The sequence below is a fragment of the Vitis vinifera genome, chromosome 12, assembly GCF_030704535.1.
Source record: "Vitis vinifera cultivar Pinot Noir 40024 chromosome 12, ASM3070453v1".
Lineage (NCBI taxonomy): Eukaryota > Viridiplantae > Streptophyta > Magnoliopsida > Vitales > Vitaceae > Vitis > Vitis vinifera.
In genome coordinates, this window is record NC_081816.1 from 18,858,783 (window position 1) to 18,872,205 (window position 13,423).

Below are 13,423 nucleotides of genomic sequence, written 5' to 3' on the forward strand. Positions count from 1 at the left end.
CGGTTTTCTTATAAGGTATCTTATTTTGAATATGACACATGAAGAGGATAACCCCCCTACATATTCAAGGGTGCTCTTGAGCTTACCAACATTGGGTTCATCATTTCTTTTAGGGTCTTATTTTTTCTTTATGCTAATTCATTTGACTTAGGGGAATGAGAAGGAGTAATTTTGTGAATGATCCTGTGATCTTCATAAAAGGTGTTAAAGGGATTGGACTTATACTCTCATCCCCTATAAGTTCTAAGCCTTTTAATTTTCTCACTTAGTTGATTTTCTACTTCATTTTTGTACTTGATGAAAACGTTTCTTACTTTATCTTTGTTTCTCAAAAGATATAACCTTGTATACCTTGAGTAGTCATCTATGAAAGTTATGTAAAAACACTTACCACCTCTAGTCATTGTACTTTTCAAATCTCCTAAGTCACTATGAATTAAATATAAATTTGCAAGACTTCTTTGTGGTTTTAGATTTTACACATGCTTCACATTTTCCATGGTTTTCTAAGGACACTTTAGGGATTAAACTTAATTCAACCATATTCTTTATATAAGAAAAGTTCACATGTTCTAATCTACCATGCCAAATATCACAAGAATCAACTATGTAAGCAGAAGAAGAAGATGCATTATCATTGATAATATAAAAAACATTCAACATAAATAAATCCTGGTTACAATAACCTTTCCCCATAAAAACATCATTCTTTATTAAGACAAGTTTATCAGAGTTAAACAAGATCGTCACGCCTACCTTCCTAAGCAGAAATACTGATACTAGGTTCTAACGAATATTTGGCACATGAAGGACATCACTGAAGTGAGCACTTTGCCCAAGGTTAGCTTAAAGAGAATATTCCATTTCCAATCATCGGGGACATTCTAGAATAGACCATGAACACTTGTTCATCTCCTTCATTTACAGTGTTGTAAAAAGTGAATGCACTTTTGTTTTCACAGATGTGCTTGGTAGCCTTAAAGTCTACCACCCAATCCTTCACAATGGTGACCATGCTCACCTTAGAGGAGATTATAACATCGATTACCCCTATCTCTACTAGATTTGCTTTAAGGTTGGATTTATCAGTTTTCTTCCTATGGAGAGATTGAGCTACATGTGGCCAGGTTTTCCATAGACAAAGCAGATACCACTCTTTTTTATTGTTAAGTTATGGACCTTGTTAGTTGAATTAGGCTTGGTCCTTGAGTTTTGCTTTTTGGACTTATTGTTTTTGGGTTTTGGTTTATCTTCTACCACATTATCCTTGGACGACAATTCTTTGGCTTTTTCAATCTTGTCCTTATTTCTGTTATGTTTTTCAATACTAATATAGATTATGACATCTTCAAGGGATATTTGTTTTCTTTTGTGTTTCATACTATTTTTATAGTCTTTCTAAGAATTTGGAAGAGTCTTAATCAAGTATCTAGTCATAAAAGGTTCAAGCAATTTAAGGTCTTCATTAGCAAGGTCATTTATAAGCAAGTGGTGGTCATGGGATTTGAGATGAAACATCTTTGTCTTCAGTCATTTAGAATTTTTCTAAAATTCCTTATAACATATTTTTAGGTTCTTGCATCATCCAAAATGTAATTATTTTTCATGACATTCCAAATATCTTTTGCCACTTTATAAGGGCAGTGGACATCAAAAAGTTCATTAGAGAGTGTACTAAGAATGGACATGTCTAATTGCTTATTCCAGTTCCCTAGATAGGTAATTTTTTAGACCTATTTTCGGGTTTCAGGTCAGTTGAAATATGTCCCAAATTCACCACGTCAATAACATAAAAGACCATTTCCTACCATCTCTTAAAGAATTTTCCATTAAATGGATCAATCTTAGAGGTGTCAGGATGGGTGTGAACTAGGGAGGTCTCCTTTCTTTTTAAAAAACGATGTACTTTAGGATTGTTGGTAAAAAAATTAGGTCTCAAAGAATGGGATAGGGAAGTTGACTAAGCCTAAAACAAATAAACAGAGATAGGAAAAGTGAGAGAGGACACTTATCAGATTAAGCTGAGGCATGATAATCACTGTCCTTAAAGTAGATTCGCCCTCCTTGGGTATCAAAATGTGGTGCAAAAGGGGACCGACAACCTACCTCTAGGATTCAACAACCAAAAAACCTTGCTTTCGATACACACCTTCAGCAAGGAGTAATATAGCTTGAATTGATATTCCTCCAGATGAAAGGATGCAAAGAATGTTTGTTTTATTTTTTATTTTTTTTAATAAAACCAGTAGTGTTCAAGTAGGGTGCCTTTGTTAAGAAAACTGCGCCTGGAAATTGAGTTTGCAGTGGTAAAATGAGAAAGAGAGGAGCAGTGGTTGAATGAGAGAGCAATCAAGAGAGAGATGTAATGGGAGATAGGTGTGTAACACTGAGGAGGACATTGTAGGTAGTCTCTTTAGGAGAACAGTCAAGGGCCTTAAAGGCCAAACAATTATAAGCCTTAAAGAGCAAAACGACTATAAGCCATAAAGGCCAAACGACTCTAGAATTAAAACCTAATAAAAACCCATTTAAACTAGATAATAAACTTAGAATGGAATAGAAGGGAATTACGGGTCATTTGACTTGATTTGAAAGCCAAGATTGAGGGAATTAAACAATTCCCCCTCACAAGATGCGTGTGCAGACACATCATGCATTAAGGGGTTTTCTTTTTTCACTTGAGCTACCCGAATTCCCTTTTGAATGGGCCCAAGCCCCCGCTTGCCTCTCCACAAGCTCATAAAGCTAAGAGAGGTGGGTTAGTATAAATACCCACTAAAAGTGCTTATCACTTTCCAGTGTGGGACTTCTTTTTTCACTTTAAAACACTCACACAAACACTCCACCAACACAAGGTAGTGTGCATGAATGATAATGCAAGAATTATTATGTTACATAGTAGTTGTGAAATATAAATAGAATGTTATCCAATGTGAAGGGTACTTGTTGATTTTTGGCATCTAGCAAAAAAGCAAATTCTAGATAAATGAAGAAACTTTATAGAGAGGCATCATTTCTATATAAAATCAATAATACAAGCTAACAAGGGAATTCGAATTAACTACTTCAAGATAACAACACATTAATTTCTCACACATAAAAATAAGAAACAAAACAATAACTTCGAAGATCAAATCAATAATTACAATTAAGATTGGAGTCTCACTCTACATAAAACTTAATCCAAGACTGATGCTGTTTTCTTATTTTCAAATAGAGAGGCATCATTTCTATATAAAATCAATAATACAAGCTAACAAGGGAATTCAAATTAACTACTTCAAGATAACAACGCATTAATTTCTCACACATAAAAATAAGAAACAAAACAAAAACTTCGAAGATCAAATCAATAATTACAATTAAGATTGGAGTCTCACTCTACATAAAACTTAATCCAAGACTGATGCTGTTTTCTTATTTTCAAAGAAATAACAATCTTTTTCCTCTAATATAACATCTGCAAGTGCCTATATGTTATTTCTTCCTTGTCACATATTTGGGACTAAAAGCTCACTTACTCACTACAACTAATATGAGATTTTTCCATAAATTAATTTGTGATTAAAAAATAGTATTTTGTGGAAGAAGATTTTTTTGCACAAAAAATTATTTGTAGCAAATTTGTTACTATAAGTCCGTGAACAATTATCTTTAATCATACAATTTAATTTTATAGCAAAAATAAATAATTTTTCCACAAAATAAAATTTATGGCAGCATGTTATTTTTAACCACAAAATAAAATGTGGCAACATATCATTTTTTTTTTTGCCATAAAACATATTTATACCAACATATCATTTTTTTCATGAAAATAATCATGGTAAAAGGTCACTTTTTTGCCATAAAAAAATTATTTACCATAAAATAAAATTTCTGATAAAATATGTTTTATAAGCTTTCAAATGCATAATGAGATTAAATACTAAAAAAAAAAAATTGTAAAAAAAACAATACAACTTTAAATCCAATACAACTTTATAAGCTTCCCATGGCCATTTCTGAAATTTAAATCTTTCCAGAGTAAGAATTCCTAGATTTTCATGCACAAGCATGGCCAAAACAGGAACATCAGAGGGGTAGTCTTGTGGTTATCTCTTGATGGTTTCTCTAAGTTGTCGTTCTTGCTCGAATAGGATTAATAGTAAAACATCATAAACATCAGTGAACAAGTCTGCAAGTTTGATCTTTGGAGAACTTCAAAAATGGCCACTACCTACCATGTGTCTCCCAGGCATGATCAGAAGCGTTTCTGCTGGGCTTTTCACTCGGAAGATCAGACTCGAATTTAATGTTTAAGAAACTCGTTCATGTCCTAAAAATATAAGAGGAAAAAAAATGTTTAAGAAACTCGAATTTAATGAATGTTATTTATCAAATGTGTTTCACCCTTCAGCAAATATTGTCCAGCTGGTGGAATTGGCCCGCAAGGCCATCAGATGAGGTATGAAATAAAATGAAGACTGCAGAGGACGCTGGGCTACAACAAATTTCAGTGGATTTTAAGCTCTCAGCTTGACATGGTCATGAGCAGGGTGGGGGATTAATCGAGATAAGGCTTGTTGAAAACCGCCCCAGCTGCCAACTTCTGAAAGTACATACAAATATTTAAAGATGACTTAACTACTAGCAATAGGGAAATTAAATGCGCTTTTAATGTGATAATTATTTGCAGTGTTACTTCAACTAGCAATCATACAGACAAAGCAAAGATGTCAAGTCATTATTCATCAATCCAACACTGAAGATCTATTCTGGTTTCTTAAACCATGATCCTGTTACCAATCAAGGGTATTACCAAAAAAGTGGGAAAAAAAATGAACCAGGACAACAACACCACCACCAACAATGATATATACCTCAAATTCTCTCTCAGCATCCTGGCCTCTACCGTCTACCTTCTTCACAGCCAAATGGGAGTTATCATCCAACTCCAATGATAATAGCTACAAACGTGTTTTGTAAGCCTCTCAGCATCTCCTTCCCAATGGCGTTCTTGGCTTCAGGCCTATCCAAGTGAACCTGAAAAATACTCAGTTGGGTCGTTGAATCAGATTGGATTTCTGGACAGAAAAAAATTCAATTCAATGTTCTCTTTTTTCATATTTACCAGAATCATCGTGAGAAAGTCTCTGGACTCTAACTGATTCAGAAGAAGACTACAATATGAGAGTTCTACAACTCCGGTAATAGTAGTTGAATGAGAAATTTCTGCGGCAGTGCTGATAGAGCGATTTAGTGAACTCAAAAAACACTACTCCTGCAATGACTCATATACATGCATAGCATGAATTTCAAAACCATAAAGAGCTGAAACCTTCAGTTTGGCTTTCCAGAACGCCATGGAAAACAAAAGAAAAGAAAATTTTAGACCTCTTATGTCTTTACTTTATTTGGGTTACCAAAAATTGAAAACACACGACAATTAGCCCATATAGTACTTTATTTGGAAAAATATTTCTTTATCCATAAAAAATTTTTGTGCCTAAATTTTCAGACATGAGCTGAATCAGGTAATCAAGAAAAAAAGGGATGATCGAAAGAGAAAAAAATGTAGTACCTTTTCAGACTTGGGGATTAGCTTACTGAGAGTAGCAAGCTGCGAGTTTATTCTGTCCCTACGCCACTTCTCTGCCTGGCTGTGGTTAAATATAAACAACACAGCTAAATTTTACTTTAGATTTGTGCCCATATGTGCAAAGTTTTCATCAAATATGCCTTCGTCCCAAGACGATCTTTGACCCGTGCTCGAAAAGAGAAAAAAAAAAAAAAAAAGGATGAAAATATTAATTAGGATGATGGAAGTTAACCACTAATTGTTTTTTTGAAGTTTGGTCATGCTTACTGGTGTTTTCATGGAAGGGAAGATATTCCTAAACCACAATGTGCATATGCAATTGTAAGTTATGCCTGGGAACTCACTCATAGAATTCACTTATGCATCTATAAATAGGTATATATGGTTATATATAGATAGCACTGTACCTGACCATCCCATGACATGGCAAGATAGAGTACCAGCAAACTATGACCAGTTAGAGTAGTAACCTAATAAAAAATCATAGGAAAGATGGTTTAGTTCGTTTGTGATGGAAAATAATGCCAGAATTTTCAAGCGGTTAACTAATTAATACCTTTGTCATTGATGGGTGTTTCCAGACCATAATCTGATTTTGCGAATAGCCATGTGTGCTGACTAGCTCGTTCACATTCCTACTCCATGCCAGATTGCATACCTGAAGGTAGAACCATCGAAATTTGATTCAGTATAGTATATATGGTCGTCCTCAGTTAGTGCACTAAAACTCTATGCCATGCCCCACAATAGTTGAAAACACACCTGGCTTCCTTTGTCAACATGGTTTAATTGATTCCCACTTGTAGTACTCCAGAAGCGGATATACCAATCGGCAGTCCCACCTCCAGATGCGAGGAGGCTGCTCTGGTGAGGTGACCAGGCTATGGCCTTCACAGCAGCTGTGAGGTCCGTCAACTTCAAAACTAGCAGCTAAGAATGCTGGTTCCACAACAATACACTCTCATTGAGTACTTCACTAAAGTTGGATTGCAAAAATGAAGTGGGAAAAGTACTGGTGGGATGGATACCTGATTATCATTACCACTTGATGCAAGTTCTCTATCATTATGGGATCATTTCAGCCCACACACCAGAGGATTTAAAATCAAGGATTAAGATTGGTTGTCCTTTAGCCATCATAAGAAAATGCATCCAAGGTTTTGTTGAGTTCTAATGAACTTACTTCAGATTTGTGCCCTACAAGCTTGCTGCCTCAAACCTAAAATTTTACTTATGAGAACAACACAGCTAAATCTTAAAAGGATCTTCAAGAATAACGAAAAATGATGAAGCAGATAAGCATCCCATGCTCACAGAAAACTGGACAAGAATCAAAACATACCATTTGTCAAGAACAAGTTGGAAGAAGTATCATATATAGACATGGCAAGAACATCAATCTAGTAAACAATGAGAAAAAACAACTAGAAATTTATCACTACAATACAAATTGGTGCAGTGTATATTTTTTTTGGTTACAAAGCCTGGAATTATTCATTATATTGCAATCACCATCACATTTATGCAGCTCTTTGGCAAGCTTTCTCCTGTATGTATATGTATTTTCAACCATGGTATTATTGTGTGTCGGGCATGGAGTTGTGTTTGGCTCTAAGGATAGTGAAACCTTATATTAGACGTTGCTTTTTGCTAAATGGAATAAAGCAGAGGAGGGTGTTTCTAAAACTTAATTCACAACCAGGGACAATCCTAAGTTTTCTCAGATTGATCTCTAGTGAGGCCACTCATTTTAGTGGCTTGGCTTGTCCATTTTCATTTATTTTCCCTGATGATAAAGATAGTACTGCACAAGAAAACAAGAGGGCTTCAACTAGAATCACCAACTGGTCTCGGAGTAGGACCCAAATCACATTCATCATTGTGAATTTCTTGTTCAAACATCGAAATAGAATTGTCCACAAACACACACAATAACTCAACTTCAAAATTGAATTAAAGAAACCAAACAGACGGTAAAAGAAAATACCTCCACACAGTGGCAGGGTTTGTTGCTGCGACTGAAGAGAGAGATCATTGGATTCATCACCATAGCAAGAAGGATGACGAGGAGAGCATCGAAATTAGGCAAAGGGGATTCACTAGTATGATATATTTTGTTATCATATTATTTGACACAAATATATGATGTGGTTAAATATGATATTTTGTTACGAATAGAAACTTCATCTTTAAAAAAAATCCTTTTTGCCATAAAAATAAAATTTATTACAAAAAACTTCTTTTTTCCATAAAAATTTGTTTATGCCTAAAATTATGGTAGCAAATTGTGGTATTTATTGTAGTATCTTAAGAAGCATTCCTGAAAATGGTTTAAGTCGTCAAATCTCACTTGCAACTAAAGACCGTCTATTGCATGGGCAGACAATGGCAAATCTTCTTCCTGGAACTGCTCCAAAAGATCCAAAATGGTAATCAACAGAATTTAATAGTTAAACCATCCAACTTTAAATATTTGTACTTGTTAAAATTTATGCATGGAGAGTGGTGGTATGAGTTGATCCAATGAATTCACAATTCCTTAAGGCAAAGCCGATATGAAAAAATAGTTAGTGTATGATTAGAGGCTGTTGTGATGATAGAAGGTATTGTTGAAGCTGTTGATGCAAGTATATCAAGTTTGGAAAACATAGGCCTTTTGGAACAATAGTTTTCCAAGGAAAATTCTATACTAACATGTTTTCAGTTGTCGCAAGGAAACTTCGTTTCTTCTTAGAAGTTCTCCGAGCCGGTCCTGTTTTGAAAAAGAAACAAAGGTTTATTTAATATTGGAGGAAGCAAAATCACAATGCAGAATGTTAAGTTTGATAAGATTCATTAATAAATGTTGAGAGGTTCAATTTTTTATTAGCTTGAATTAAATTTAGTGCATGCGAAAATACACCCTTCTAGACCCTAAATCGAAGGAAGAAAGCATACTGAGAACAATTCTTGAAGAGAGTTGAAATGGTTGGATAGTTGCCAAAAGCCTCCGGCAATGTTGAGAAACTCAAGGCTAAAAGCTTAGGATATATGAACCTGACCAATAACCAGAGGGAGCACAAAGTCAAGAAAGGTTTTATGTGATGGAAAATGTTAATGTACCAAGTAATTTGGATGCCATATACACGTAGTACATAAAATGCATTAAAGTAAATCTTACAATTCGTTGATGTGAGAATTGAACAGCCACATCTGTAGCATTTTGCAAATCAAATTGATAGCCTGCTATGAATATCAATAAATCAGCCCATGGAAAGAAGTTTTGTGGAGCTACTTCGAGTCTTTCAGAAAGTGTTGATGCCCATTTTAACCTTAGAAATTTAAAAATAAATAAATAAATATCAGAAATTTTGAAGGACAGATTTGTCTACTCAATGAATTGTGGTACATCAATATTGTTGGAAGAAAATTATTTTGAGCATACAACATGTACCTGATTTAAGATGATTTTAAATCAGATTATCAAGATCTCAGGAGTCTCTACTCTTGGAACTGACAACAAAAGATATTCCTATTGCTTATCAGAAAAACCAGTATTACAATGCTGCTATGATATTTTAGTAGATCAAGAAATCATACACATAGGGCTTCTTGGTGCTCCAGCTTCACGAAACATGTAAAAAGCCTGAAAGAAAACAAAATTGGGTATTTAAGCTCAACTTCCTTTTTTTTTTTTTTTTTTTCCAAAAAAAAATTATTTATAGGACAGAATAAGTACCTTCATTACAAAAGTTGGCCATCTATCGTAATGTGCGGAATGTGAGCCATATGGTGCCAATCTTCACCTGTCCCAACCTTGCACCGATCTTTCAGCAATGGACAGTTTTCGATTGTTAGAAAAGAGAGGGAGGTGGGCAGCCTCTCTTCTGTCAAGGATTGGAGCTTAGGGCAGTAACTGATCTCTAATTTTTGAAGAGTGGTGAGCAGTTGAAGCCCCTTACTGTCCAGAGACTTGAGATTTGGAAGACGTGAGATTTTGAGAGAGGTAAGGGTGGAGGGCAGCAGGCATTCCTTTGGGAATAGCTCCAAGTCTTCACATTGACTTTCAATGTCGAAATGTCGAAGAGACGTCAGACCTTGTAGACCCAACTCCATCTGGGATCTGAATTTTTCACAGTTTCTAATTGAAAGTGAACTTAGGTTGGAGGGAAGACCCTGTATTGGGAATATCACTTCAGGACAATCTCCCAATATTAATGACTGAAAGCATGGAGCTCTGTGCAACAGCGACTTGAGATTCTCGCAGCAATCGACGATGAAAAATAGTGAGAAATTGAGCGCTGGCAATTCAATAGACACAAGATCGGGGCACCCACTGACGGACAAGTATTTAAAAGATGTAGGATCCCCCTCTGAAATTGAAAAGGAGAGGGATTCAAGGCCTCTCACTTTGTAGATCCGAAGAGAAGTCAACCTTGGGAAGATGCTGAGCGGGAAGCAGAGAGAATTGCAAGTACTATCGAGGATGTCCAACCTTTCAAGTAAAGAGAAGTGACATTTGAAGAACTCAGGTAGGAGCAACTCTAGGTTATTCGATTCATAGATACGCAATGATTTCAATGTAATGGGCAAACAAACTCTGCGCAAGGTTCTGGAAAAAGAACATTTTGTGATTGTCAAATCTTGAAGACAAGTATTGCTTTGCAATATTTCCTCCTCCAGTAGGGACTCCAAAGAGTCGGCTTTTTCAATCGAGAGCTTCTGCAGTGCTGGTGGCAGTTTCGTCCACTGTGAGATGTCTGAAGTAATCAAACTCTCAAGACAAATGAAATCACTAGCCGGGCTCATCAAAGACACACGACCATTATTCCTCGTCGTTAATTCCCGGATGGCTGAAACCCTTGGAAGTGGAGCCACAAGCCGCTTACATTCTGTAATCTCTAGTTTCGTCAACAATGGCAGATGGTCTGGTAAGTTCCCAGTTAGCTTGGGACAATAATGTATATAAAGCTCCTTGAGACGAGGGAATTCTCCACCTTGGCCTCCCAAACACAGCCATTCCTTCCATTTTGGCATATACACAAACGACAGAGCTTTTAGGGATACAAAGGAGGGCTTAGTTGAGGAAGGATCAGTCCCATAAAACTCAGCACCCACCCTTTCTACTTTCTCCGCCCCATTGATATATAAATGTTTAAGAGAGGGTAGTTGTCCAAGAGGTGGGAAGGCTGACACATTCTTACAAAGCCAGAGACGTAGGGACACCATATTGATCATCAGCATTGCGGGACCTCCCAACCAATCTGGAAATCTTAAACCACCATATCCTTGAATCGTGAGTCTCTTCAAATTTGAATGAGGTTGTAAGTTGTTGAGCACTATGTCTGCTCCATTTTGATCAACACCATCATCGTCATTCCACTCCAACCGCAAATCATTCAGGTACTGCTTGCCTACCAAATTAGTCTCCGAGGCATCCCTACCATCGACCACATTCTGCAACTCTTTAATGCGAAGAATGCCACCAATGTGGGAAAGCTCCCTCAACTCTCCAACCCTTGTCCCACTCTTCTTGTCCACTCTATAATTAGTCAATTTTTGTAAACTTTTTAATTGACACAATTGACTTGGCATCTCTTTGACACTGCTATGCCTAATATCAAGATGGCGCAACCTTATCAATTTGCACATCATTATAGGCAATTCAACAGGATATTTACAAAAAGATAATATCAATGTTTGTAAATTATACAAACTACAAACCGAATCCGGTAACCTTTTGATGGATGTGTAGGAAAGGTCCAAATAGCGCAAGTGTTTTAAATTTCCAATTGTATCAGACAAATCAATTATCCCATAGTAAGACAATGACAACACCCGCAAATATTGAACTTTCGATATTAAATCATTTAGAACTCTATTACTCAATCGAAACCATGGTGAATAACCATAATTGCATGGTCCCCTACTCTTTGAAACCTTATCCATCAAGTGATACCTAGGCGAATAGCCTAGGGTCAAGGGTAAGAAGGTCCGAAGGCCATTCACGTTAGTAAGGGTCTCGAATCTCTCAAAGAGATCATATTCACTTATAAAGTATGATAAGTGGCGAAACTTTTCAGGAATTTCATTCATCTTACCATCCTTCAACTGAACACAAAATTTTCCGGAAACAAGTTGAGCCAAGTCGTTGATGAGATCATGCATTACAAAATATGATTTGTGGCTACTAGACTTCTGAAAAAATGACCTTGATACTAGGCCATAAAAGTACCCATCACCCACCTTTTCCATTGTTTTCTTGCTTGCAGATTGGTCCAAAAAACCTTCTGCCATCCATAATAGAATCAAGTTTTCCTTTTCAAATTCGTAGTCTTTAGGAAAAATTGAGCAATATGCAAAACACTGCTTTAAATGGGAAGGAAGAAAAGAATAGCTTAACCTTAAGGCAGGGAGAATTTCATCATTTGCTAAATCCCAAGTTTCACTGTTCAATACATTTTCCCATTCTTCTACTCGTGATTCTGAGTATAAGGCACCCCCGAGGGTCTTTGCAGCCAAAGGCAATCCTTCACACTTTTTCACAATCTCTTTGCCAATTTCTTGTAGTTCTGGATGTAGACTAGAATCTCCATTTTCAAATGCATGTTTTGCAAATAGGGACCAGCAGTCGTCAAAGGATAACTGTCCCAAATGATGAATACGGACTGAACGCATGACTGATGCAACCTTATCACTACGTGTAGTTACAATAATCTTACTTCCAGGTAGGCCAACAGTGAAGGGAGTTTGTAGCCTATCCCAATTATTATAGTTTTCATTCCAAACATCATCAAGGACAAGAAAGAATTTCTTCCCGCTAAGTCTCTCCTTCAGTTTAAGTTGAAGCAGATTCAAATCATTGTCATCAGACGAATTTTTAGAAGTCCCGGAATCGATTGCCTTAACAATTGTTTTCGTTATCCTGACAAGATCAAATTCGTCTGAAACACAAACCCATGCTTTAAGGGCAAAGCATTCCACCACTTTCCTATCATTATAGACCACCTGAGCAAGTGTGGTCTTTCCAATACCGCCCATACCCACCAGGGCGATCACACTTATCTTATTCCCACTTGCATTATGGGACAACAAAAATTTAACTATCTCCTCCTTATCACCATCCCTACCGCACACCCCAGACTCATCTACCAAGGAAGTTGTCGGCCATCTTTGTGAAAATTTATCTCCAACGCCTCTTTTCAACCCGAGAACATCTTTTTTTTGTGCAAGATATTCTAGTGTGTCAGTGATCTCCTCTACCCTGGACTCGATCCCCTCACCAAAGATGATGTTTCGTACCTGAGTTTGAGAATCATACTCCATCGTGCGTCGTAAAGCTTCAGTGGTGATATCATCCACCAGGTCCTCCGCATCATACACTGCATCTTTCAGCTCATCGACCCAATCTTTAACAGCTGAATTCGTGATTTGCTTGGCCTCGGCGTCATTCAGCACTGCCTGAACTTCCAGCAATTTCATCTGCAACTTCCTTAGGAGCGTCTCACTGAGTTTCTGTCTCCGGAGGAAGGTGAGGACGTCGCGAGAAGCCATCCGATCAAATAGAACTTGGAGAGAAGCCGAGAGAAGTGCTCCTCCTCCTGCTACAGACCCGGCCATGTCTGTTGGTTTGCAAGGGAAGTGAATACTGGATCAGAGAAGAATGAAAGAAAGCAGATGCAAAGCAACGAGGAAGAGTTTGACCCTTAGAAGAAAGAGGTAGATGAAGACGGTGGCCTATCAACTAATGCCAAATGTACAGATGAATATGGGTTGCAATTTGGTCCCTGCCTTATAAATAAATAAGAAAATATTCATAAACCTTTTCAATATTTAATTTCTAGGATCCATAATCCACTTAGT

General features: G+C 36.8%; 2 protein-coding genes across 8 annotated transcripts; both read right to left on the reverse strand.

Moving 5' to 3' along the window:
* Nucleotides 1-3,963: 3,963 nt before the first annotated feature.
* LOC104877392 (putative disease resistance RPP13-like protein 1) lies at nt 3,964-13,280 on the reverse strand. Of its 7 annotated transcripts, XM_059741391.1 has the most exons (16): nt 9,300-13,280; nt 9,161-9,206; nt 9,015-9,073; nt 8,742-8,892; nt 8,519-8,617; nt 8,276-8,333; nt 7,932-7,988; nt 7,569-7,680; nt 6,610-6,800; nt 6,344-6,520; nt 6,138-6,239; nt 5,989-6,051; nt 5,564-5,738; nt 5,114-5,214; nt 4,863-5,025; nt 3,964-4,306 (listed from the first exon to the last, which is right to left on the reverse strand). In XM_059741391.1, exon 1 carries the CDS (start codon nt 13,178-13,180, stop codon nt 9,305-9,307), a length of 3,876 nt encoding a protein of 1,291 aa, XP_059597374.1. In that variant the 5' UTR covers nt 13,181-13,280; the 3' UTR covers nt 3,964-4,306; nt 4,863-5,025; nt 5,114-5,214; nt 5,564-5,738; nt 5,989-6,051; nt 6,138-6,239; nt 6,344-6,520; nt 6,610-6,800; nt 7,569-7,680; nt 7,932-7,988; nt 8,276-8,333; nt 8,519-8,617; nt 8,742-8,892; nt 9,015-9,073; nt 9,161-9,206; nt 9,300-9,304. The 7 variants fall into 7 exon arrangements, with proteins under 7 accessions (XP_059597374.1, XP_059597378.1, XP_059597379.1 ...); XM_059741395.1 differs by having other exon boundaries at nt 3,964-5,025; nt 5,114-5,263; nt 5,564-5,642; nt 7,569-7,988; XM_059741396.1 differs by lacking the exon at nt 9,015-9,073 and having other exon boundaries at nt 3,964-5,025; nt 5,114-5,263; nt 5,564-5,642; nt 7,569-8,333; nt 8,742-8,803.
* Nucleotides 4,927-6,966, reverse strand: LOC109123491 (protein FIZZY-RELATED 3-like). The gene is made up of 6 exons (XM_019223402.1): nt 6,924-6,966; nt 6,344-6,480; nt 6,138-6,239; nt 5,989-6,051; nt 5,564-5,638; nt 4,927-5,025 (listed from the first exon to the last, which is right to left on the reverse strand). Exons 1-6 carry the CDS (start codon nt 6,964-6,966, stop codon nt 4,927-4,929), a joined length of 519 nt encoding a protein of 172 aa, XP_019078947.1.
* Nucleotides 13,281-13,423: the final 143 nt, after the last annotated feature.

Excerpts from the sequence above, each read along its gene's own strand:
- LOC104877392 (XM_059741396.1), bottom strand. The coding sequence starts at position 13,180 with ATGGCCGGGTCTGTAGCAGGAGGAGGAGCACTTCTCTCGGCTTCTCTC.
- LOC109123491 (XM_019223402.1), bottom strand. The coding sequence starts at position 6,966 with ATGTCTATATATGATACTTCTTCCAACTTGTTCTTGACAAATG. Across the intron at positions 6,481-6,923 it reads CAACTTGTTCTTGACAAATG|CTGCTGTGAAGGCCATAGCC; the intron begins GTATGTTTTGAT and ends CGGACCTCACAG. Across the intron at positions 5,639-5,988 it reads CCATGTCATGGGATGGTCAG|GCAGAGAAGTGGCGTAGGGA; the intron begins GTACAGTGCTAT and ends AACCACAGCCAG.